Consider the following 26,136-nt stretch of genomic DNA (forward strand, 5'->3'; position numbering starts at 1 on the left):
TACCAATGCCATAATCACGGCAACTGGAATTATGTTTCAGGAGAGGACCAAAATATGTGGCAGAGTTGACTAAATTATATGGAAAGAAAGGACACAATGTGGCATTACACTGTACGTTTTGTGACAGTATTCAATATTTTGTTATTTTTAACACTTGTTAGTACCTTTTTAGCAAATGTCGCACCTGATTAGTACCTCTTGAGCAGTCTAATACAGCAATAAACTAATTAAATGTGATCAATCAACCTTTAGCATGGACCTTTCCCTGTGCAGCAACACATATTGGTGCAAATTTGGTAATTTTTTTTAAATTAATTTTTTTATTATTGAATTCAATAGTTAGCAAGTAGTATAGATACACATACATTGGTACATCATGCAGAGGTTAGCAAAGCATATACATTAATTGATCACATCTCTGTCCGTATTTCTACGCATTTCCAACTCCACCATTGGGGATATACATATGTCTCCACGATAGATATTCCATTTTGACCATTTCCTGTCACATTTTTTGGGGCATCCCCAGGTTATAAATACTTCCTTCTCAGCTACCATGCACTTATCTAATTCTCTCGCCCAGACAGAAGTGGAAGGCGGATTTACCCCCGCCCACCCTCTCGCCAGTTCCCGCTTGACCAGTGTGTATCCTAGCGTCACCAGCTGTTCAATTTCAGTAAGGTCAGTCGCTGCCCAAATGTTTAGCAGTCCCATCTGTGGTGTGAGAGCTACCTCTTTTCCCAGTGTGGTCTGTATGTTATTTGTGGCTTCCTCCCATATATGGTGAACAGCAGGGCAAGCCCAGATAGTATGCTAGAAGGTGGCTGGTTGTTGGCAGCCCCTCAGACAGAGGTCATCGGGTCTTGCGCCTATTTTAGCCAAGGTAATCCTGTCATGTAGGACCAGTGCAGAATCCTAAGCTGTATCAGACGAAAGCGAAGTGTAATGGCTGCTTCCCTTGGAGACATAAGGGAATTTTGGTAATTTTTGATCCGTTTAAGACAGGAAATATTTTTTTTATTAAAATCTTCATATTATGCAGCAGAAGCTGGATTATGTTGCAAGTGTGGCAAATCCATAATTCTATGAAACCATCAGGCTTCGTATTACATAATTCCAGTGGCCCTGACCGTATTATAAAACTGAAACAAATAAAGACAACATAAGACAGGATAAACATACCCATTGTTACAACAACAATGTAAAACACTGAGATGGGACTCAACCCACCCTGAACGCAGCCAGCCTGCCTTTAGGTTCCAATTCCCTCCATTGTGGTTTGGGGGCCCACCAGCGAGCTAGGGACCCTTTCAGATAAAAGGGGGAAAAAATGCAGGTGCCGGCCCTCTCTAACACTACTCTAGGGTATTCATAGCAGGGCCAGCTCCTCAGATTCCCCCCCCCCACTACAATATCCACCAACCCTTGAGTACCACCTGGTACACACAAGCGTGATGATGGGCCAGTTAGACACCAAAAACACTCTGGTATAGGAAGCAGTCCTTCACGTTCCAGTGATGGGAATTAAAGAAGCAGTTGCAAAGCAAATATGTCTGGCCTTGGCCAGCTGGTGGAATGGTTATTTAATAGATTGTCTTATTGCGTGAATATACCACAAAAAGAAGACCTGCTACTGTGTATATACAGCTGCTGTATGTTTGTGTGAAAGCATCGGGTGTCCTTAGAATAGGTGTAGAAATCATTTTTTATATAGATACGAATTTAAAGGCTCATCACTGGAAAATAGGATTCTTATTGGTGCAGAGAAAATATACTGTTGGCTTTGGAAGTATGTTAACCTGAAGACATAGTTTAAACACACAATGAAAACGAAAAAAATATAAAGGATAAAGAAAAGAAAAACCATTGGCCGTAATATATTGGCAGACCAACTCTAGCACTGAGGTGCACTTATTTTCAGGCCCATTTACACATGAAATAATACAAAATGCTCTGACTCGCAGTGCAAAAGAGCCAATGGCTGAAGTGGGCTGACCCATTGTCCCATGCTGCATGCTATAGTGGGTGGAAGCGAAATATGAATGACAGCTGAACAGACCAATAATGAAGAGGGTTGACTCTGAGTTCTTCAAAATTTGCTAAAGCAGTCTACAGGTAACACCTACATAAAGCCTTGGTATAAACTGGGGAGTGACAGCATTCTGGCCTAGATAGAAGTGTAGCTCACTGGTTAGAGGAGGCATACCCTGAAGCAGAGGTCAGACCCGGGACCAGGGTTCGATTCCCGACGCGGCAGGGTCTGGAGCCCAATTGTCCACGGACTTGATAATTCTCGCTTCGGTGCCTACTCTAAGCACGAGTTCACACTATGCAGCTCTGGGCAACAAGCTTGCTTAATCTCCACAAAGGCCCCCCGCGGCGGGATGCCTGGCTTTCACCTTGGGGATGCCCAGTACGGGTTATCTCACCGGGAAAAACCAGGACGGGTTCCCAATGCAAGCGCCGAGATGCCCAAGGGTAATTTGAGCGGTATATAAGACTGCACATACATACATACATACATACATATAGCCCTTCTGAAGGCTCCCAGGATAAGACTTTTGGACCCGCCATTTGATGGTCTTTGGTTCTTCAGAAAATCTTTAAAAACCAGGCTGTTTAGCAACTTGCGCTTGCATCTTTCTACCCAATGTGTGAAGTAGCGCCTGGACGTCTCGGGGCAGTCAAGCGCTATATAAAGTTAAAAATCAATCAAAATCATGATCCGAACCGCCCAAGAACCACAACGGCTGAGATGCTCACTCAGCATGAAACCGGTGTTGCTATGGCACCAAGAGCGACACTGAAAGTAGACCACTCAAGTGTGTGCATTGAACAAACACTGCCACCATTTCCTTTCAAATCTAGTAGGGTTAAAACAGAAGCACATTTTCTTTTTGTTTTCATTCCCGTTGGTAAGTAGCATCTGTACTTCTGCTCCAATCAAAGTAAAAGCACGTGGAATATAAACTCACCGGAAATTAATTCAGAACCGAGTATGAAACGCTGATGTTCTGTCACATTGACTCCCTGGGCTCCGAAGTATGCGCATCTGGAATACAGGAAGTAATTATGCAAATGTTCCTCTCCCAGGCGCACTAGGGGGAAGCATTCACTACAGAAGGGCTAAGAAGCTATTAAAGTTGTTGTGGGGAGCTCTCCTGCCGCTTTAGCCCTCATTTGCATAAGCAAAAACTTTTAAATGCAGCGTATCCTGGGATAATTTTGGTATAAAGCGTCAAACAGTAAAAATGTTGATGAAGACATTTACAATTCCATTTATTGCACAGTCATGGCATCGAGTCCCTGTCTTTTCTCGGGGAGTAGCATTCAGCTATGTGAGAGAGAAGTGGGCAGATTCTAATGGTCACTAAGACTAAACCATAGAGATAGCTACACAGCATCAACCGAGCCAGACAGGCAGTCCTGTGCCGTGGGTGTGTATGCTGAAAAACATGGCGGATAATCGTAGAAGGCCCGGTAATGCATTTGGCAACACGAGCAAGGCAGAGAGAGATTCTCTCAAAGAGGTAAAAATATGCCAAAGGGGTTAGAAAGAATGTTGATGACCTGAGAAGTAGCCACACACCGTTTGAGGTCTACTACAACCAAGACCTTTTGATTTTACTAACATTTTATGTATAATAGACTTGCTTATGAGGCTTTAAGCCAGCCCTCTCCATCCATTGGTCTGTTATTATGTCAATTAAATAGTTCTTCCACCCACTACAGCATAGAGCATGGGGCAATTTAATTCCCTGTCAGTCATTGGCTTACTTCACTGTGAGTGACGGCATGCTTCCCATTCAAATGACCAGATTCACATACAAGGTAGTTTTCTTGTGTCGGGGACTAGAATTGCAAAATGTGCTTTTTGAGACCAAAAAACATTTTTGTTTTAGCCAATGTTATTTCAGCTTTATGAGGGTCCAGCAGCTTCCCCAGCAAAGAAGTTTTGCAAAAACCGTGACAAAACCAAACAAGCACTGACAAAGACAAAACGCTTGCTGACAATGTCCGACTTATTGGCTTTGGCAGCACTTGGTTCAAGACCGTTACGACCTGCTACTTTACAAATACATTCCATGTGGAAGAAAAGTAGTGGAAGAACACAATCTTTTCTGGCCAAGATTTGAACTATTTTTTTCAGGCCAAAATATACACACTTTTTGCAATGTGGTTTGCGCCTCAAGCCCCTTGAGCTTACAAAGGTGAATAAGCTTCAGACGGGTGCTTCTAAATCTGGCTTTGTCTCAGATTCCAGGCAGATTAGCACCCTACACATGCACGAGTGAAAGATAAACTCCAGATAGTTTTTGCCCTTTCAGCACAAAAACGTATCGGCTCACCCGGTGTTATCCTTCGGTCTTCACCCCACCATGTGAGCTTGATATTTGAATAGATCCCAGAGATCCTTGGTCTTTCTATTTTTACACGAGTAGGCATCCTCCGGCAATTCTAGAATTCCCCCTCCGACATCTTTGACTTTCATTAATAGTGGCATTTTGAATTTTCATTAATAGTGGCATTTTGGAGTAAATACGAGGCAATTTGGTAAAATAAGGCTTGGTATGCTTACATTGTATCAACTAGGCCACAACTTGAGGAGCAGTCCGCCAACACTTTTCCAAATTGCTTCGAGTTCATCAAAGCACAAACGCATGGTTTGTCAGTGCATTACCAAAATGTGGTTGATGGGTAACCTGGAGAGAAGGGAAGGTGATGGAGAAAACAGCAGTAGAGAAGGGCACACAAGGGAGGAAAACAATAGGAAAAGGAAAGACAAATTAAATGGCTGCCCCTGAATATGAACTTCAAGCAGGTTTAGCAATAGAGCACAGTGCATCAAACCTGAGGAGCAGTCCCTTCCCAATGGCCTTGACAACAGTAAATGCACAAACGCGTTCTCTTGGTGCATTGACAGGATCTAACAAAGGCCAGCCTTAGAGGTGAGAAGGGGACACCAGGGCAGCGAGAAGGAGCAGACGGATTGAGGGTGCACTCTAGTCTGGGGAGAAGGAAAGGTGTAGGAGAAACCAGCAGCAAGGAAGGGGAAAAGTCCCCACCTGAGGGAGGAAACCATCCATGTACAGGAAGAAAAGGACATGTGGATAGAGCTGCAGACCCTAAAAAAATACACTATTGTACCTAATTCCAGGTATGTTTGTCAGAGGTGGATGGTTGCCTGCTCAGAAAACCATGCATTTCCCTAAGGAGCAAATTCAGTTTAAATCGTTAAATGATCCATAATGCCGAAGGATGGACAGCCCCAGCCTTGTCTCCTCATCATTGTAGCAGCCTTACAAGCACCTTATATCTGCTGCTGAGCCAGTCATGTTCTGAGTCCTGAGTTTTAGCCGCACTAGGTGGGCAGGTTGTACCTTTTCCATCTGTGCAGCTTGACTCTGGAATGGCCTCCATCTTCATCTGAAAAATACAGCAAATCCCACTCTCTTCAAAGGGAGGTTGAAAACCAGCCACGGTCCGTGCAGGTAGCAGCGGTGGGGCCGCGTAGCGGGGGGGCAGGGGGAGGTATTTCGAGGGACGATGCTGAGGAAGAATTAAATAATTCACTTTCCCTCTGCATCGTGCCTCGAAATCCCCCCTACGCAGCCCCACCGCTGTTACAGACGGCGGCTGTTGAAAACCTATCATGTTAGCCCATTTGAACAACGTTGGTTTTGTGCTCTGTAACCTTCACAGTTGATCCTATAAGGCCATAATGACATTTTGGTGGTGGAAGGGTGATTTACAAGGCTCATAACATAATAAAAGAGAAATCAGCTGGTGGCAATAAGGTAGCTGAGGTACAGAACAATGCACCCGAGAGAGCTAGAGAAAGATTTGTTCCTAATTACTTGCTCATTAAAGATGTATGTGCCCCTTTTGGGAGAGGGACTGCTTTCAAGGCAGTGATGTTAGATGATCAACCCTTGATACAAAGACTAACGCCGCTTCAACCAACACCTTCTCCCATCCATGCACTGGGGAAGTGGTTTACTACTTACTTGACCATCTGACAAGAGCTCAGGGGCCTCGACAAGAGCTAGAAAAGCGCGATAGAAATGCTAGAATAATACAATGTGGCTGGGCCCGATGCATCTGCTGTATCATTCATTCTAGTGAGGGCGCCAGCTTCTTTCGCAGATGGTTAAAGCCCTTCAATAAAGCATCAACACTTTTTTACATCATATTTGATATAAAACCTGAGATGCTCGGCCTACGGTGTCACTTCTTCTCTGCTGCCTGTGACTGGTTTGAGTTCAGTCTTCCTTGAGTGCATGACTTCCCTCTCCCGCTTCTGAGAAAGAATTGAACTGCTCAAGGTACCCCAGTTCCCCAATTCTCCCTATCATATCTTGTTGAGATGACCAGTCTACTGCTGGCTTTTGGGGAAAATGCTTCTGCTCGGTCACCGCATGCTCCTCTCTGCCATGCAAGCCTACAATAGTGCAGCTGCATGGTAACCCCATCTACGTCCTTCAGCAGCTGGTCCAGGCCCTGCCGGTTCAAATCCTGACCGTGCTGTGGTCCCACATTACTTACACCAGAACGCTCAAGCCAGGCATATGGTGCACTTGAATTATTTTAACAATTCCTGTTGCTGCCCACTGTTGTCCCAGGTATACCTTGGCATTCATGGAGCTCTTATGAATGTCAGATTTGATCTAAATACAAAAACATTAAATGTCTGTCCTCATTATGACCAAAGACTAGCCATCGTCTCCCAGAAAGATTCAAAATCGCGAATCCTCTTTCCGTGGCATTTACAAGAATAAGTCAAACAAATGAAGCAGAGTCCATAGGGGCTTCATGGGACTAAGAAACACTCAGGACACATAGAGGACCCTGAGTTAACTTAAAAAGCAAAACACGAAAAAGCGGGAGATCCTTTCCAAAATAATTACAATTTGAGAGCTCTCTTGAAAGTTAGTTGAGATTGGATGGCTTTAGTGTGTAAGTGAAGATTATTCTACAACTGAAGGCCAAGGAGGCGAAGCAAGCAGTTCAATTGACCTATTAAATATACCATCTCAACCATGTGAATAGAACTGGGCTACAGGACCCGATGAGTACTCTTTCCACCTCTGGCATTTCTGTTGTTTACTATGCACTCATTTAATTTTTGTATTTAATCTTTGTACACCATTTACAAGACCTATACGTGTCTTCTAGTCTATCACTCCCGGGATTTTGGTCAGTCACTTGTTGAACTACTGTCTGCGCTTGCACTTGAAACTGTTGCTTCTAGGGCTCTTTCACATAGGGACCAATATTTCCGATCAACAGGCCATTAGGAACTTACTTATCTCCCACATTACTACTGGAGTACTCCAGGGAATGTTGTCTTCCACTCACTCGGAGGATCATACGGCAGACCTTATTTTTACTTCTATTTTAACAGGCACTGCTAGACGAAAATATATAATGTCAGCGCAACACTTAGACATTAAACAGGCACTACTAGACAACAATATAGAATGTCTAGCTACCCTTAGTACTGCAAAGTTTGCACTTGGCCATAATCCCTAATCTAGTATATCTTATTTTGAGATCTGGAGGGCCAAATCGCTGGATTGTCTCTGGGACATAGCCTTCAGCCCCCTGTTATTCCGAGAAGTTGGCAGTGACGAAAAGAGAGAACCTTGAGCACTCTTAAAACCTACAAAAAGAAAATCAAATTGTCCCCAGGCTACCTCCTCCATAGCGCCTGGGACTCTTTCCACTGATACAGCTCATCTCCCGACTAACTTTATCCCTCTATGGATAGAAGCCACCAGAACCGCTCTTTTGTTGGTGGAACTGGGGTCACCTTTAAGCCCATACTGGCCAAGAGCATAGCATCCTAGGAGATGCCCTTGCCATCAGAGACGTCTTCAGTCCGTCTATCAGCAGTGCATCAGCCCCTGTGGCTTAGAAGCGTGTTGTGCCACTTACCCCCCCCCCCCCCCCTCCAAAAGAAGCCTTTGGTCGCCCTTGGTGTTCTCAGTAACTCCAGCCCTGCTTCTTTACTTATCTTTACTGCTAAGCTGGTTGAACAGGAAGTGAATAGCCAGCTTTCTACTGAAATTAATCCTAATTACATTTTTTTTCGATTAATGGATGGCACAGAAGTTTCCCTGATGTCTATCCCTTACAGACTAAGAATGCTCTTTTATTTTAGATTTCTCTGCGGCCTTTCACAACACGGCACGTGCCACAAATAATCTCCTGAATATGTAAGCTCGGGCCCAGATATAAAGCCAAGGAGTGGCCATCTTCTCCTTACTGACCGCTCTCAAGCTCTGACCTTCCCACCATTTCAGCCTTCCTACTGCTCTGTCTCTTTCCTGCTGTGTGCCTCAGGGCTCGCACTTGTTCAGTCTCTAATCCACCCATGTGCCCTCACTCTTAGGATATATGGTTTTTTCTACACAGACAAAACCTACAATATGTGAGGTCAGACAGTAAATTTTAGTCTGTTCAAGGGAATTTCCAGAACTTCATGTGTGCAGGGACAGAATGGACAAAGACAAGAATTCAGATAAGACCGACATATCTAACTCTAGAGACAAGTGGCTGGTGACCCTCTACTTTAGGTGCTCCAGCTGTCTCAATGGCCACTGTTTGATATTTAGGGTTCCTTTTCGACACTGTTTGATGCTGCACCTCAGTTCAACAAGATTTCTGCTACCTGCTTTAGATAAACCTCCCCCTTTCCTTCTGCAGCTCACTGTACCTCGGTCTCTGGGATGAACCACGTGACACAGGTCCAGAGTGCATAGGTGCAACTTCTGCTTTGTTTCTGATGCCACACTTCCATGTCTGGACACCTCACTAAGCCTCGCTGCCTTCTGGTGGTGAAATACTAAGGGCCTAATTAAGAGACTGGTAGACTCATGGTGGCGCAGCTGTGGCAGTCTAGCATCCGCCGCACCTGCAAGTTGACTGCCCTATTACGAGTAGGGCAGTCGGACCGTAATTGGACCACTGGCTCTGCCAGGGAACCCCCGTTACCTGGTGGCGGCGCAGTGATCACTGCCGGTGTAAGATGCAGGTGGTACTGCTGTGGCATCGCCATGCATATTGCAAGTTTCAGGACCATCAGCGTTTTCATGGAGGTCTTTCCTCCATGAAAAGGCTGGTGGTGCTGAAACAAAGGGAGCCCTACAGAGCCATCTGTGCCCCCTCAGCCTAATTCATGCAGGGGACACAAAATGTGCTCCCCTGTGTGCATGTGCCCCAGTTCCTGCCCTGCATGGACTTTACAGTCCATACCGTGCAGGAACCTGTATGGCATTCCCATTGCAGTGCCTTTTTCAAATGCACCGCCGCCGGAACCGCCACGCAGCCCACCCACCAGACAACAAAATTACTTAGAATCTGGCGGACGGGTGGCAGTGATTCTTGGCGGTGCTGGGGTGCAGCGGTGGCGGGCCGACCTCCCCTGCACCGCCAAAAGTCATAATCGGGCCCTCAGTGTGGAAAAGCCTATGCCACAAGCCAATAAATGGCTAGGTATCCTTGTTTTCATCCGAAAGATAATGCAGGTTCAGTAGAAGGAAGCAAATTGCTAGTGCAATGAGTAAATACAATAAAGAGAACTACTTTGGCTACAAGTACCAATACCAAAATGCGAAACCATATGCAAACATTTTACAATAAAAAATATATAATTTTTTATACCCCTCAGAGGAGACGTGAAGAGGAGAGAAAGAAGGAAGGGCAGTCCAGGAAGGGAAAGAGGAGAGACTTAAATCCATATATTAGTTAGCCAAAACTGTAACCTCTATAGTACTCCTCTCCAGTCCAGCACGGTAATTTGCTATTTATTTAATTTTAAAAAATGATGGCCATCACTGGAGTCAAACTGTCTACATGTCCGATTTCTCATTGTCCAAGAATGTTTTGCCGCTTTCACCCAGGGACATTATGTAGTATGCACTTTCAGGCTCCATCCTAGGTTTGTTAGGTTTCCACACCACTGCCACAGCACTGAGATTCAAAACACCTGAAGCGGTTTCCTCTTGAACTGCATCTTGGCACTTAAATATGGGAAGAGCAGTCTAAAGCTGTCATTCATAGGCATGTTTTGCTTAGCTCAAGGTTCGATGCTGTGTAGCTCCTGTCCACAGACAGCACATATTAGTTTGATACTGGACCAGAGCATATCGCTGATCCTTACATTGTGCCACAACCTCACATTAAGTTGTTTATGATCTCGTAGATATATAGTTCCCACAGTCCTTTTTTACTTTCTAGTTTCCCATTCATAGAATAATGGTGCCACCCTGTGCCTGCTGAACCTATTAGTGACATCCATTCCATTTGAGCTTAAAAGCCGTCAATAAAATGCAAGTGAGATGTGTTGGCTTTGCCAATGCTTGTTTCAATATTGAGTTTGGAAACCAAGATCTCTAAGCACCACTAGGATAGTACTACTGTCCACTCTGGCACAGGACTGCGGCCATCTAACCCGTAAACCTCCTTCACTGTATCCAGCTAGTAGTGGTTGGGTGGCAAGTCTCCATCTTAGGAGGCGAATACAGATGAACCCCAGAATCCTCAATTTTGCATTCCTCCGTGTGTTCTCTGTTCTTTTTGAGCTTGCATACTCCCACCGGCAGTGCCTGTCACTCCACTCAAAAAGTCTGTTTGTTCCTCTAGCTCTGCCTCCCCCGCAGAAGTTCAGCTCGCAATCCTTGTACATTGAGTCCAACACCCTCATAATGCGTCGATGTCCGTCACTTTCTCGTGTTGGTTACTGCAACACCTTCCATACTAGGCTTGCTGTATCTTCGATCCAGTACCTACAGGTAACCATGGCCAAGAAGTCGTATTAATGGATTCCCTGAGTAAGAACACTGATCAGGTAACCTGTCCAGCTTATTAATGTTGTCATTGGGTAGGCAGTATGTGCCTGCAGGCAGCCTATGAAGCTCCCCTATGATGAGCTGAGTAAACGCCAGTTACAGACGCTTCCACGACTCACGATTGGAGTTGAATAGCGGAGCCTTGAATGTGTACATACAGCCACAAGGACTCAAGGGTAAAGGTATGCCCATGGTGGGCAATATCCCGAATTGTTTTTAATTGACAAACAGAGGTGCAGGGTGGAATGAAAAGACCCCACGCCCTGAAGAAGTTGCCGTGAGTTTACCCAGAAGGCAATGAAACATGTCGGCATTTTAAATATGAGCAATCACACAGCATAGAATAAAAAACGCAAGCCAGTGTGATCTAGCTCAAACCTGTATATCATTGTATAGCATTGTGGGGTTTAATATGGTGCACATATCACAGCACAGTTCTTTCCTCTTTTATTACACATCCTAGCACTTGTACAGTCAATTATTTTCTCCTACACACATTTCTTGCTTTTGGAGTGTTGGTAGCTGATGATGAGATCTTGAGGTAGCAGGCGAGTACCATCCTGCTTAATCCTCCTTGGTGTTGCTACCGTGAGGCACCAACACTCCCTCTCACCCCTTTTTTCACCCCTTTTTTCACCACGTTTGGGTGTTGGAGACATAAGTTTTTAGACTTATTGACAGTTATCCTGTCTTACCTCGTATGCAAAATATTTGTCTTTTCTTTTCTTTTCTTAGTGAGCCACACCAACAAGTAGCATAGATGATACATTCACTTGCTTTAAAGATTGTCTAAAATGTATGACAACCGTTATGGATATAGAAACCACTTGCTCACCTTGTGAACAGGTCTTTTTGTACACAGCCTATGAAGCTCCCCTATGATGAGCCTTTTTGCTCCTCTAACAAGACTTAATTGAAGAGGGGAAAGATGCTTCTCTGTGAAAGCTACAAATACTTCAAACCATTCTCATTTCCCAGAGTTCAAAGCAAAATGTGAAACCCTCCTCTTTTGATTTGCCTACAAGTTGTAGGTGGTACAGTAGCGAGAAACTGTGTTTAGCATTATGTGCTTCAGAATGTAGTATATTGCCCTAATTGTGCCACGTGAAGACTGCAATCTATGAAAAGGATATTTAGCATCCTACATGGCATCATTTGGGAAAATCCAAAATGGACGACATTTTTCTACATAGAGGGATCACTTGTCTTGCCTCTTGAGTTGCATTGAGGAAGAATTTGGGGAAGTGAGCATTAGCCGAGGAGTAAAAATAACTAAAAACACTAGTGTGTGGCTGAAAAGAGGGTGGTGTCGACATCCTAAGTGGGAGAGTCTGCATGTATCGGTAATGGCAGTCTACGCCCTTGACTGACACCATCTTAATAGAAACGGATTGTGATGATCCTGACCAAATGTAAACAATTTCACAGATGTCAAAGCAATTGCTTATATCTTGACTTAACGAGACATGTCCCTGGTGCTTTTATTAAATGCTGCAGTCCCTGAGCGCGCTCTCGGGTTGGTAGCCAGAACTAAAATGGCGTGGGGGAGTGGGTGTTTATGCATCATCTATGACGTCTTTGGCAGGGTGTAGAACTGAATGAGCGGCAAGGGTCTGAAGAATAAACTTTATAGCATGCTAAGTCTATGGATCATGCATAACAGAATTGATTTTACGCTATGCCGCAGGGTCTCATTTGGTTTGGCCCAGATGGCAGCGAGCGATTCCCTTCAGGAAAGAGAGACTCCTCCCTCAGGGTTGAATAAGCATCCGAGCACCGCTGAGCACAATACCTGCTTTTCCCATTCACAACCGCAAACACCTGCCTATTGATCCATCTTCTTTCAGGGCATTCCGATCCAATAAAAACAACAAAAACAAGTAGGTTTTTGTTCTAGAGCAACCTGAGGCAGATGTGTACGTTTACAATAACTAGAAGGTATACGTAGGAGTGCGGTTAAATCCCTGAAAGCTATAGATGTGTTTCCCGGTTATTTGCTGTTTGATAAGAAGACTATTGCTGTTGTTTGTCTGGACACTACTAAATTCTCTTAAAAGATCTGCTCACTTTCCAACCTGTCTTTGAAACCTTCTCCACTTCCGCAGACCCCCTTCTGACAAGCATCAGTTGGGCCTTGGACCCTGCGCCTTCACGGCATGTGGTGGCAGGGCGCTGCCTGAGGACACTGCTCGTTGACCTAGGCCACTCAACACACTCGACCCTCTGGTAAGCCGTCGTACACCCCACCATTATGCCACCGACCCTTTCTTTTCCTACCCACCTCCATCTTTTTATTTACCAGTTAACCAGTGTCACCTGCCTGCTCACAAGATCCCTTTCCTACCCTTACTGAATGAGCATGAGCGGGGCACACTGTTTTCCAATGGGATATCGAACCACTAGGTTCTAGTCGCAATACAAGCCTTGCAATGTCCCTACAATGTTTCTATAGTTGATGAAAGAATTGGCAAATTGATAACAAGTGATGTTGAAGGGGATCCTCTAAAATGAGGGTAATCACAAACAATTGGGAACGGAGCACGCTATGTGTGCACGATTCGACTGACTTTGATCACTTTAACTTGCGCATTAAACATCACAAATCGTCTCAATAAGCTTCACCTCCAAATGCGTCTACCTCAGTTTCTGAGGACAACTCAATAGAGAAGCTTGTACTGACCCTTTCATCAACATTGATACTTGCACGTCCAAACCCTCCAAGGAGGTGGTAAAGTTCTCACTAAAGCATCGCTTCCGACTGTAGTGTGACTCCCAGTCCACTGCTTTGTCCTGCGAGGAACCTTCATTATAATGTAATTTTGCTTAAACATACTTCTCCCAAAAACTTCATCTGTCCTTTGCCTTAAAATCTTTGACTTTGACTCTACTTTTCATTTAACCTTTATGGAATGTCATATTAATTCATAAAACATTTCAAATTGGCTTTCAACCAGTATCTTGTGTGTACAAATATCTTTTGTGGTTATTAACATACTCCTAGTGGGCATTCTATGTGCATTTTAAGGGATTCCCTTTATTGAGGTACTGAATGCTAATATTGTATGCAAAGCTGTAATTTATTTAATATGCATAACTTCACATAAGTATTAGACACTCAATGTATTTAGTATCTAGAAATCAAGTGAAGTTATGGTTAACTCCACGTACCCTGTAAGTTTGAGACCATTCCTCCTTGCCTTATTGAAAGCTTATCAAACCCCTGGTCTCCACTAGAAATATGTCTCCCTCGTATTTGGTCTCTGTTTCAAATCCCAGCTACTTCACTTGGTTCTTGCTCTGTCAGTCATGGTCTGGCTCAAAGTGCACCTCATCAATCCAGTCTGCAGAAGGCCACTTTGAATACTGCCTCCTAGTGGAAGAGTTACAATTCTTGAGTTGGACCTTATGAAGGGGACTACACCAGCAGTGGCTCAAGGCTCGACTACGCTGAAGTTCCACTCCGGATAACCCCATCACCCGGCATTTACTGATCATTTCATTTTACCAACTATTGGTATACCCCCATTTTACAACATGCATTATATTGTGTGTGTATATATGTATGTATGTATGTATATATATATATGTATGTATATATAAAGTTCCACCATACAAAAACGTATATATATATATATATATATATATATATATATATATATATATATATGATACTGCATCAATTCCATTCGACATAACCATGTATGTATGACAATGATATTGCATCTATAACATCGACATAGCCAGTACATCCCAAGCTAAGTACGGGTAAGTATAGTAGATAAATATTACAGTTAATAGGGTCGGGCAGCGTATGTGGAAGTAAAAATAGCAATAGTATACTCACCATGAGAAACTAGCAGAAGGCTAATAAACTACTAGATGTGATATTAATGTAGGTTGATATTATCAGCCTTGATGTCCTTGATATAAACCCATACATATCACCTGTCACTTCATTCAATCCTTATTCTGATCTTCTACATTAATCACTATGTAAATCGAAAGTAGTTGATAAACTAAATGTGAAAGGAAAGTTTTTTATTTATAAAAAAAACTAGAATCCTTTAAGAGAACAATCTAATTCTTTAGAATTTTCATGTATTTTGATATATTTCTTACATGATTTACAGTGAAGTGGCTTCCCAAAGCCAAAACAGCGTATGATGCTTTTAGGGAAATGCGGAAGAAAGTTGTAGCATGTGTTATCATCAGCAAATCTTTGGCATTAATCAGATTTTCATCAAATAACTCTGCTTATAGGCAATATACGATTCCACAGCCACAATCTTGATCCAAAGTGACCTCATCTGAGACATTATTTTGGCTATAAATAGTTATACTCTAGGGTTACTTTCATGACAGACAGATCTGTACTGGAGACACCTAACGATTTGGTCATTGTTATGACTATTCACAGTTGCATGTTTGTTAACTAAATAGAGTTCCCTTTCCAGAAAGTACTTTTTTGTTGGTTGCCTAACTTTATTCTGAGTCCCCTGCACAAGAGTGTACAGTCATTACTCATATGCTGTTTTAGAGCACCAGTACCCTTTCCAGAATGTTCTTTGGAGGAGTGTAGTCACCTGCCCAGAGTTCTAAGTCATTACCCTCAGGTCACACTTCAGCTGATCAAACACACAAAAGGTGATGAGAGGAATGCTTGCAATTTGTCTAACCACTGGAAACCGCTCTGGGTAGCATCCCGACCCATCGTTCTTTCCCCACCATGGCCATGACATTGCTTCCCCTCTCTGCCTACCCTCCTTCCCAGCTTCTATCAAGCAAGTCCCTTATTGTCCATGCCCTCTGTGTGTCTCACAAAATATTAAAATGAAGCAATAGATTTCATGTCCATTTGGACATAATCCTGACAATTCCTATATGTGGACATATTGCGTACCATAGTGGGTTTAGTTTTACATCGCCTTTTCTGTGTTCAACTAATACAAAACGCTGTCCGGAAGTGCCATCCTGCTCTGCCCAGAACACCACTTGGTTTATTCATCACGTTGTTGTCTCAGCGGAGTATGAGGTTGGGCTCATGCTTTATTGCAGACTACATCTGTCCAAACACGCTCCAGCTCGGTCATTAATATAGACCGCTATGCCTAGATCACACACTATCTCAGTCGTTCATGTAGACTCCTATGCCTAGAACACGCGCCAACTCAGACCTAATCCAGATGACCTCTGTCGTTTCTCCTCAGGGTTCAGCCGATTCCTACACAAGCCGGCCTTCACTAGATTCCGACGTGTCCCTGGAGGAGGACCGCGAGGCTGCCCGCCGCGAGGTGGAGAGGCAGGCACTGCAGCAACTCGAGAGGGCTAAGGTAAGAAAGGCTGTTTCATAAAACAGAAGAAAAACTTTAGCAGGGGCAGTGAGAAATAAATCACAGAAAATTGAGAAGACTGACGAGGTACAAGTCCATAGTCTTTCCCTACTCTAAGAAAGCAACCATTCATTAGATTGCTCTCTTCGCCATAAGCCACAAAGCACAAAGTCTACTCCTGTTTTATCTACAAGGACAGGGCACTATGCAGTAGAAGAGATTATCAACCACTGTAAAGTCTTACATTAGGAGGATCTGTAGAACACCTTCTACTTCCGCCATTAATATGGCAATGTAACACTTTCTTAATCTTGCCTCCCTATTTCTGCAGTTGTGGGATTTCCTTGGATCAGTTGTTTGTGGTTGTTTGATTAGGAGTATGGTTAGTGAAGATGTGTTACTTGTCTAGGTAGTAATGGTTCGTGTTGGATATTGTTAAAGTAAAATGAGTTCAATTCTACTAAAGAGGTTTGTGGTTTATGTGTACTTCTGGGTGTGGCGAATTACTTTGCTGTTCTTCTTTGAGCTCAGTGGAAGCCTGGCATTGAACTCAATCCTTCCAGCGCCTGAGGGATCTCTGTACACCTGCCGCAATGGCCAAGAATGTCCTCAATCAATTCTGGGGATCCAAGATGCTAAAACAGATGCTTTTTTGCAGGTCAAGCCGGTCGCATTCGCTGTAAGAACCAATGTCAGTTACTGTGGAGCACTGGATGAGGAGTGCCCAGTCCAGGGATGTGCCATTAACTTCGAAGCCAAAGACTTCCTGCACATCAAGGAGGTAAAACACTTGAGCACCACTGTGGAAGAAATGTGGGGAACAATTTGAGAAAGGGGGGGGGGAATCATGAACAAAAACGAGAAACAGTAGAACCTAGAAGATTATATGCATAGATATTTGTTTAGTGGCAAGTGTTAAAGTTGTTATAGAAGTCCGAAAATTGATTTGTCGGCCGATTACTTCTGCTTCGGGCTCCAGCTGTTTACAACCGTGGTGCATCCCTCAGTTTGGGAGATGCTCTCTACAACTGAATACAGATTCAACACATTAGGTTGGAGGAACTGGGTTAATTAGTGGTAAGAAAACATAGAGCGAGCTCTGGGTATTGAACCGACTTTTCTTTGTGTGTCCTAATTACACACCTTAGTTCTGTCTGCAAGCTCTTTAGTTTTGTACAAAATACTATTGAAAGCATGCAATTACACTCAGTTGTGCCAAACCTGCCCACTCTTGGTCAGGTGCTGGCAAAAAACCTTGTTTCAATGCCTAGGTTTAGATTTGTATTCTCATGAAATGTATTAGTTCGATAGGTTCAACAGAAATATATAAAGAGAAGGGGCCTTATTTAGAGATGGCTGGCAGGATACTCCGCCAAAACGTTGCATATATCCCGTCCACCATATTACAAGTGCTGCAAAATATAATGCTATTGAGTTTGAGGGCGCCTCCTGTCTGTCAAACTCTAAGGCCCTATATCTGCCAGGGTGTACCAATTTGTTAACCCAAGACAGGAATAGTTTACAGCATGGCTTCATCTTCTAGTGGAATTATTATTTATTTTTAAATGGAGTTTTGAACTTTATATATATATATTCACATTCCCAGGCAGTAAGTGCTGTTAGGAAAGTATATTTTGTATTCAGCAAAACAAATAAAGAAAAGTTGCAAGATGGAATTGTCTGACAAATTGAAATGTTAAATTTGGTGTAAGATATCACTCTATGGTTGGAAGTGCAACCTCAGCGTGTTGGTTATCCAAAGAAGCTGTCTATGAAATATTGAAAGCTCATTCATAATTTCGTCTAGATCAAATATAAAGATGTTGTTGCTGGTGTTGAATTGTAAGCTTATATAAATCTGAAAAAGAAGATTAAATACTGTGAGGTCAAGTGTACGGATGATAGAGAAAGAAAGCATGCCCTGAAGGGCGGATCTCAGACTTTGGAGGGAACATTAAATCAGATAATACCCAAAACTTTGAATCTTTGACACTAGATTTTTATGTGGAAATGGGTGAGTGTTATAAATGTTGTGGGAGTGAACTGTAGGATGAGGTGGGGGGAGGTACATATTATCTCTCTGCTGTAGATGTTGCAGATCACAATCCCAACTGTAACAAAACGTTTCTTTTCACTGGCTATTGCAGTCATATGTTGATGAACGTAAATGTATATGAAGTATTCACCGATGGTTAAAAGTGCATGCTCTAACATCTTGAGAACTCCTGACAAAGAAGGGAGTAGATTTCCCATATAATTGTTCATCTTCAACCCTTCAAATCACTTTGAGCAGAGTATGAGGACACACACACACTAAACTGTCACTTTCTCTTCTAGAAATACAGCAATGACTGGTGGATCGGGAGGTTAGTGAAGGAAGGGGGGGACATCGTCTTTATCCCAAGTCCCCAGCGGCTGGAGGCCATGCGAATTAAACAAGAACAAAAAGCTGCTAGGTAAATGTACTGGGTAGAGTGGGAGAATTCTGTCACATAACTTACTTGGGCACCCACAAATTAAGTCATTTGAGGATTGGAATGTATAGCAATTTTCTTCAGTTCTCCTTACACTGCTGTTCTAATCCATAGGAGAACCGGTGGGAACTCCTCCAGCCTGGGAGACATGGTCTCAGGAAATCGGCGATCGCCACCCCCTTCCATGGGTAAGTGCAACTTATAAACAGCTAACTATCTATATGCCACTGGGCTTGCCATGAGGGTTGTTTTTTTTTTTTAAAACAACCAGAAGGGAGAAATAGATAGACAGTGCTGTTATGTAAGTTGTGTTCTGCTTTTACTAAAGAATATTGATTGTATAAGAGGTGATTTCAGTGTTGGTCACCACATTAGTTGATCTTAGATGGAGCCACATGGTGTCACCAAGTCTACTGTGCTAGTTTCAGTCTTTAACCTCGCCAGAATCATGACTGAGATGAAACAGATGAACTGTGACCCAAACCCCTACCAACTCAGAATCTCCAAGTGCGCTACAGGCAGCAGCAACAACTGGGGCCACACTGGACAATTCCACTAGCTCCGATGGGACAATCAAATTGTCACTTAAATTGCTTATCTAATAGTTGGACATTAGTAGTGAAGTATTTGGCATTCTATCGGCCAATCATCCATTTTGGGGACACCTTGGGAGAGGATCTTGACTTCCCAGTTGGATTCCTATTTCATTGATGTATTTAGGCCTTTAATAGTGACTGCATCACATTCCTTTTTATGTGCTCTTGATCCTGGTGTCTGGGCGAGTGTCGTTTTTGTAGGATTGAAGATCACTTTTCAGTGGGTAACATTTTTGCATGTCACAATTCAGCAAGGCATTATGTAATGCCAAGGGCCTGCAACCTTGAAATTTAGAGAGCATACATAGCCATTGGGAAGTACCCATCCAGAGTTGTGGCACACTTGGCTGGCGGTACCCATCCAGAGTTGTGGCACACTTGGCTGGAGGTACCCATCCAGAGTTGTGGCACACTTGGCTGGCGGTACCCATCCAGAGTTGTGGCACACTTGGCTGGCGGTACCCATTCAGAGTTGTGGCACACTTGGCTGGCGGTACCCATCCAGAGTTGTGGCACACTTGGCTGGCGGTACCCATCCAGAGTTGTGGCACACTTGGCTGGCGGTACCCATTCAGAGTTGTGGCACACTTGGCTGGCGGTACCCATTCAGAGTTGTGGCACACTTGGCTGGCGGTACCCATTCAGAGTTGTGGCACACTTGGCTGGCGGTACCCATTCAGAGTTGTGGCACACTTGGCTGGCGGTACCCATCCAGAGTTGTGGCACACTTGGCTGGCGGTACCCATTCAGAGTTGTGGCACACTTGGCTGGCGGTACCCATCCAGAGTTGTGGCACACTTGGCTGGCGGTACCCATCCAGAGTTGTGGCACACTTGGCTGGCGGTACCCATCCAGAGTTGTGGCACACTTGGCTGGAGGTACCCATCCAGAGTTGTGGCACACTTGGCTGGCAGTACCCATCCAGAGTTGTGGCACACTTGGCTGGCGGTACCCATCCAGAGTTGTGGCACACTTGGCTGGCGGTACCCATCCAGAGTTGTGGCACACTTGGCTGGCGGTACCCATCCAGAGTTGTGGCACAACTGGCTGGCGGTACCCATCCAGAGTTGTGGCACACTTGGCTGGCGTTACCCATCCAGAGTTGTGGCACACTTGGCTGGCGGTACTCATCCAGAGTTGTGGCACACTTGGCTGGCGGTATGACCCGATGTAGGTCCCCTTCTCCAGTAGGCCTGGAGCTGACCTGGTGCCGTCCTTTACTGAAGTAGCTTGTGAATGGACCAGAACTGGCTGTCGATGAATAAATCCTTTCAAGACATAAGTAATTATTTACAGGAGCAGAGAGTCTGCAGTGATTGAAATAAGGAATTGGGATCTTTTATCAATTAAGCTCTAACATTTATCCATGTCACTTGCTGACTGCAATGTCCAGGTATGATTTGATCACAGCCTGAATCTGTCCATTTGTGGGTTGTAAGTCTAAATATCATAGCCAGAATATTGTAAAAGGTAAGTATGTATAGATACGTATAGACTTACTCTTCCTTGCTACACATATACACATCTTGAAGCAAAATATCGTGTTATGGTATACACATGTGGAGTATCATAAATATATACTTACCTGTATATACATACATTCACAATATTTTTGTATTGTGGCTGAGCTATTTTTGTACCACGTTATTTAAAACTCAGTATTCTGGTAGCATACCACATTTCGGCTACAATCAAAGGTGGGGTTTCACTATCCTAAAATGTCTTGTATCAAATAACACTAACACACATTTATTAATACTGTTCTTTCTAAGTTACAAAGGAAATTTGTGTGTAAAACATAGTGTTACAGATAAAAAAAGAAATACACTTCATGTAAACACATAAAATCATGTGCCTCAATCATGCTGTCTTACAATTATCTTTTGGAGCTGGTCTTCAGGCTTAGGGTTACACTGCATTTCCTAAAAAACACCTCTAGTGTTTCACCAGGACAACATTGTAAGATTTAAGGCATCAAGCCCTGTGACGTTTGTTAATCCTTTCAGACAAAAGTCCTTCCTTCTCACGTACATTGAGGAGGTGTCTGTTGTAAGTAAATCTCAGGACACTTCTAGTTGGTTGCATGTAGATTTATTGTAAGACACAGCTGACAAGAGTAGAACACTCCGGTACAAGTTAGAACACACATAGGTATTCTGTGAGGCTAAGGAGGTAAGAACACAAAGGAAGGGCTAACGACCACTGTCAGCCATGTTACATGAAGAACTGATTTACAACAGTGTCACTTCATTAGGACCTGTTCAATGTCTAACTTCACCAAGAGCTGAAGTGTGGCCAGTTAACTCTTGCAAAGCATGTGCACTACACAGCACCACATCTGCAGCATTTTAGTTCCCATTTGAGTTAATAACTAGATTTTTGTTTTCTTGAAAACTGCTAGTTGTGTAGTAGAAGATGGAATGCGTTGTAAATGCAGCAAATCCTTAATTACACCAATAATGCCACAGAACTGTGTAATTCCACTCATCCTAAATACAGATGTTTCTTGCAACTAAACAGTGTGAGGCTTTGGAACATGCTTAATTATTCTATTTCGCGCATTAATATTGGGAGTACCTACCTTCAGCCCCAATCTTTGCCGTTGCAGAGAATGTGGATGATCTTGTTCTCCTTGTCCCCGTGTTATACCTCTGGCACGTCAGCCCTCACTGTGTCCTGGCCATTTGTTGCCAAAAGGTGGCCCTATCTTTTCCATGGAAATTTATTTTCCTCATTGTCCCTGTGCATTGTCTTAATGGAGGTTGGGAGGACAGCGCTCACTGAAAGTATCCAGCGTGCAGCTTTAGTACTGGGCTAACTCCCCCAGTACTGACACTCTTATGTGGCAACTCTCAAATGTAATAGTTTTTGATTTCATGTCTCATTTTTTTTAAATCTAGTAGCCAATCGGCAACTGATTCATATCCTTGATTTTAAGTCTTAAGTAAGCTTTTGCTGGATAATGCAACTGTGCATTAAATGCAAATTTTAAGGAGGTGGGGGGGGGGGTAAATATGTTTTCTAAATTGCCATCTTTTCCAGAAATTAATTCTGAGATATTTGGCCTTATGCAAAGAGTAGAGCCTGGTGCATCTGTGCCTTCCACTGTTTTGTTCTACTGTATTATCAACTCAACAATTTCATATGTACTAGTGTGCGTCTAGGTCTGAGATCTTCGGCTCTCGATATTTTCTAAGCTGGGTGTCTCTGGTGCTCGAGTCAACTTCTCCATCCAGGTTATAATCTTGTGTCTGTTGCTTATCTTCAGCAGTTGTATAATGGTCTCCTTTTGGGGGAATTGAGGAATGAAAATTCCAGAATGCCCATAAACCAAGTTATTTTCATCACCTGATTTTCTCGACATGCAACATTATCTCACAAAGCAGCTATTTGCTTTTGTTGGAAATCATTTTTTGTTCCTTTTTAAGAAGTGTTGCGACCCCTTTAGAGTGGGCTGAGCTAGTGGGGTAACAAAAACCCCTGCAGCCCCTGTGGTGCGTGGGGGGGCTCCCTCCGGCACTGCGCACAGGCGGCAGCCCCCTGGCCTTAGACCGCCTTACTGGTTCCAGGGCCTGGGGGGGATCCCTCCATGTACTTTGCATGGGGGCTGCCTCAAGTTGCGTTATGCCACTGGGCTGGGCTTAATGTACAGATATGCATGATGTCCTAGAACACGCCACTGCGGGCTCCAATATGACCCGCTCACCATACATCAGGTATTTGGTAGCCATTCAAGACCTGAGACTGGTGATCTAAAGAGCGGGCGTTGTCACCTCCACCCGAGAATCAGAAAAGGTTTAACTCAAGGTCGAGTTAGAGTCTGCCCGGTTAAATTGTTTCTTCTCAACCTCCGGTAACTACCCATCTCCAACATGAGGACCATTCATTTCAAGGTTGCAAGATCCCTCACTTTAAGCCGTGACACTTGCCAAACAACGAGGGAAAAAACAAGCATGTCCCTCAAAGTGAGCCCAGAAAATAAACCAACTATGAGACTGGTGGACTCTGAGTGTGCCTCAGGACCCCCATTTTCTGCATTAATGCTGTCGCTTGTGAACACCATCACCACAGCAAGCATCATGCAAGGCTTAGCCGTCCTCTTGAAAGACAGAACTGTAGTCCTGCTCAAGAGTAGTGACATCACAGGAAGGGTTATATAGAGCATACGCAAGAAATGTGTTGGGTTCTTATCGAAGACTCTTAAACTGCAGTTCTTGACCTCTCATCCACGAAGAAGTGTCACAAGGTCCAGCCTGGCTCGAGCGACTTAAATGAGCAACCTCGCTCTCCCGCAGTTCCAGGCGGAACACGGTTTGCATTTCAACAGTAAGTAACTCTATGGCTTTTCAGTAGAATCCAGAGCAGTGTCTGCGTGCTTCAAAGCAAAAATGTGATATTTGAAGAATGGAATCTATATCTCAGTCCATCCTACTGATGTGGACCTCTCTCTTTTAGACACAAAATCAGGGATTGGTAAGACTATCAGCCCTGGGATCCAATGAACATCTCTCAAGGCGGTGCTTCCAATCTAATGCTAGGCTTCAACCAATCACAATAGGACCAGGAAGAGGCGGGTGGGATGGAATAGTATGCGTGATCAATTGCAAAGACAGCTATGTGGTTAAAATTTGTGGTCCGCTAACATGTTTGTAACAACCTGATCTGGGTTTGACTGTGAAATTCACTAGCCACTTAATTGAAAATCTGAAAACGTAGCTCCCAAGCTTTGAAAATTGTTTCCCTACAGGAATAGCCACCCCACAAGGCATGTTTCTCTCCCCCACTGTATGCGTCAGCCTCGATTGCTTTGTTCACATGTTGGTGTGTAAATATTTACAAACCTATATTTCTCACTTTCTCCTAAAAGCTAAACAGAAGCAGAAACAGGTGAGTTTTTGACGCTGCTTCATGGGTTTTATTCTATTCCGAGTGGTTTTGATGGCAAGGAAGTTGCTGATTAATCGCTTTTCTTGCATTTGAAAATGGCCTAGATATTCCAACAGCTGTTGAGCTGAAAATAGACATTTCCACAAAAGAGGCTGAATGCGTAATTTAATGTGTAATAGCAGAGTAGGAAATAGGCTCGGCTATGCGCCCTGCTAAGTAAAAGGGAGGCGCAGTGCAGCTGTACTTCCAAGCGTTTTCATTTTTAGGAACGCCTGGCCCGAAACTATGCTCAGAAGCCTGCAGCCAGTGCTATTGAATGTCGGCGCACCGAATACCAAGGCTGCCTAGGCTTGAATCCACCCTGTGCCTCTTCAATCCTCCACCAGACACTCTCTGACTCTGTCTCACTCTTGTGGGTTCCTTGTTTCTCCTTTTGTCGCACTTTTTCCGTGTTTCTCTTCCTCCCTCTGTCCCCATGTGTGTTTTCCCTCTCTTGCTCTCGTTCAATGTATGATGAGGAAAAATAAGTGCAGATACCCAAAAATGAGTGACAGTGGGCCCCACCAGTAACCCCCGGCTCAAATTAAGAACTGTCCCTATTGGAGTATGTTGTTAACCATGAGAGGAAACCTATTCTTCCAGGTTGTATGATGGTACAACACGTGCCACAACAACCCGCGCCTGACAAACGCGGTTTCAACCACAACCGCGTCTTTACCACGCATGCCTTTACCACGCTAGTTCATGGTAAAGACATGATTGGTAACTGAACATGTGTGATAAATATCACACCCCCTGAAAACTGTACCTTTTCCCCTGCCCCAACCCTAAAAATGGACTCCACACCTTACAACAACCCCCCACCTTAAGCCCTAAAAACTGTCCCCTACACTACCCCGACAAAGCACCCCCCTGCCCTGAGGCCTAAATTGCCCCAACCCTGAAAACTGTTCCTTTTCCTCGTCCCACCGTGAGCCCTAAAAATTGACCCCAGCCCATCCCACCCTGACCCCTAAAAACTGACACCTGCCCCTGTAAACTAACCTGACCCAGCTCCCCTTCCCCCTTCCCTGAGGCCTAAAACTGCTTCCGGCCCTGTTAACTATCCCTTCCCCCACCTTGCCCTGAGCCCTAAGCCCTGAAAACTGATTCCACGCCCTAAAAATGACCCTGGCCCCAGCCCCCCACCCTGAGCCCTAAAAACTGAACCATACCCCAGAAAACTACCCTGCCCTGAGCCCTAAAACCTGGCCCCTTGCCCTATAAAAACCTTCAAACCCCCCCCCCCCCCCAGCCCAAACAATATCCCCACCCCAAAGGGTGGCACCAGCCCCACTTACCTGACTGTGTCCTCTCCCGCTTCTTCCTCTTCCTGCCCGCCCATTCCAGCATCTAGACTGTGCACTGTCTTAACCACGTATATGCATGCTTAAAGCGTATGTGTGGTTAAGGCAAACGTGGTTCCGCTTGCGGGGAAATGGCACGTGTGGCTCAGACTGCGTTGTTAAGGTAGTTTCCCATTCTTCCACATCGTTATTTAAAGAACAACAAGCACACTGCCGGCCTCAAACAGACTAGCCAGACAAAAGGCAAAGCCCTCAGAGCCAGGTTCGCAAAAATTATTGATGATACCCATGTCAGGTGACATGAGCTACATTAAGGCTGGTTGTCTTGGCCACCCCGCGTGATGGCCTGACCCCTGGGCCTGATTTCCATAGTAAAAGATCCTGGATGAACAACAATTCCCTGAGCCTAGAATACAGCATCAATTTATCACTTTTGTATAGAACCGACCAACCAGCACTGAGCCCCCAGGCGGCACTACCTTGGACGCGGACATCAGGAAACGAGCCTTTGGCAAAGCCAATACGTCTGGTGATGGCTGACAGCCTGTTGTCCTTGTCAGCATGCTTGTTTTATTTTGTCATGTTTTTTGCAAACATTTATTGTTGGATAAGGTGCTGTGGCCTCATCAGTATGCCAAAAATGGCTAAAA

At 44.2% G+C, this 26,136-nt stretch overlaps 1 protein-coding gene across 3 annotated transcripts in view; it reads left to right on the forward strand.

The window, feature by feature from the left end:
- Positions 1-26,136, forward strand: part of CACNB3 (calcium voltage-gated channel auxiliary subunit beta 3) — a 249,587-nt gene that overhangs the window by 168,152 nt on the left and 55,299 nt on the right. For all 3 annotated transcript variants that reach the window (XM_085600398.1, XM_085600397.1, XM_085600394.1), the window contains exons 2-6: positions 16,061-16,183; positions 16,842-16,964; positions 18,521-18,639; positions 18,772-18,845; positions 24,121-24,140. In XM_085600398.1, the coding sequence (XP_085456524.1) occupies positions 16,061-16,183; positions 16,842-16,964; positions 18,521-18,639; positions 18,772-18,845; positions 24,121-24,140 (459 nt within the window). The remainder of the gene's footprint in view (positions 1-16,060; positions 16,184-16,841; positions 16,965-18,520; positions 18,640-18,771; positions 18,846-24,120; positions 24,141-26,136) is intronic.

The sequence above is a fragment of the Triturus cristatus genome, chromosome 4_2 (assembly GCF_964204655.1).
Source record: "Triturus cristatus chromosome 4_2, aTriCri1.1, whole genome shotgun sequence".
Classification (NCBI taxonomy): Eukaryota; Metazoa; Chordata; class Amphibia; order Caudata; family Salamandridae; genus Triturus; species Triturus cristatus.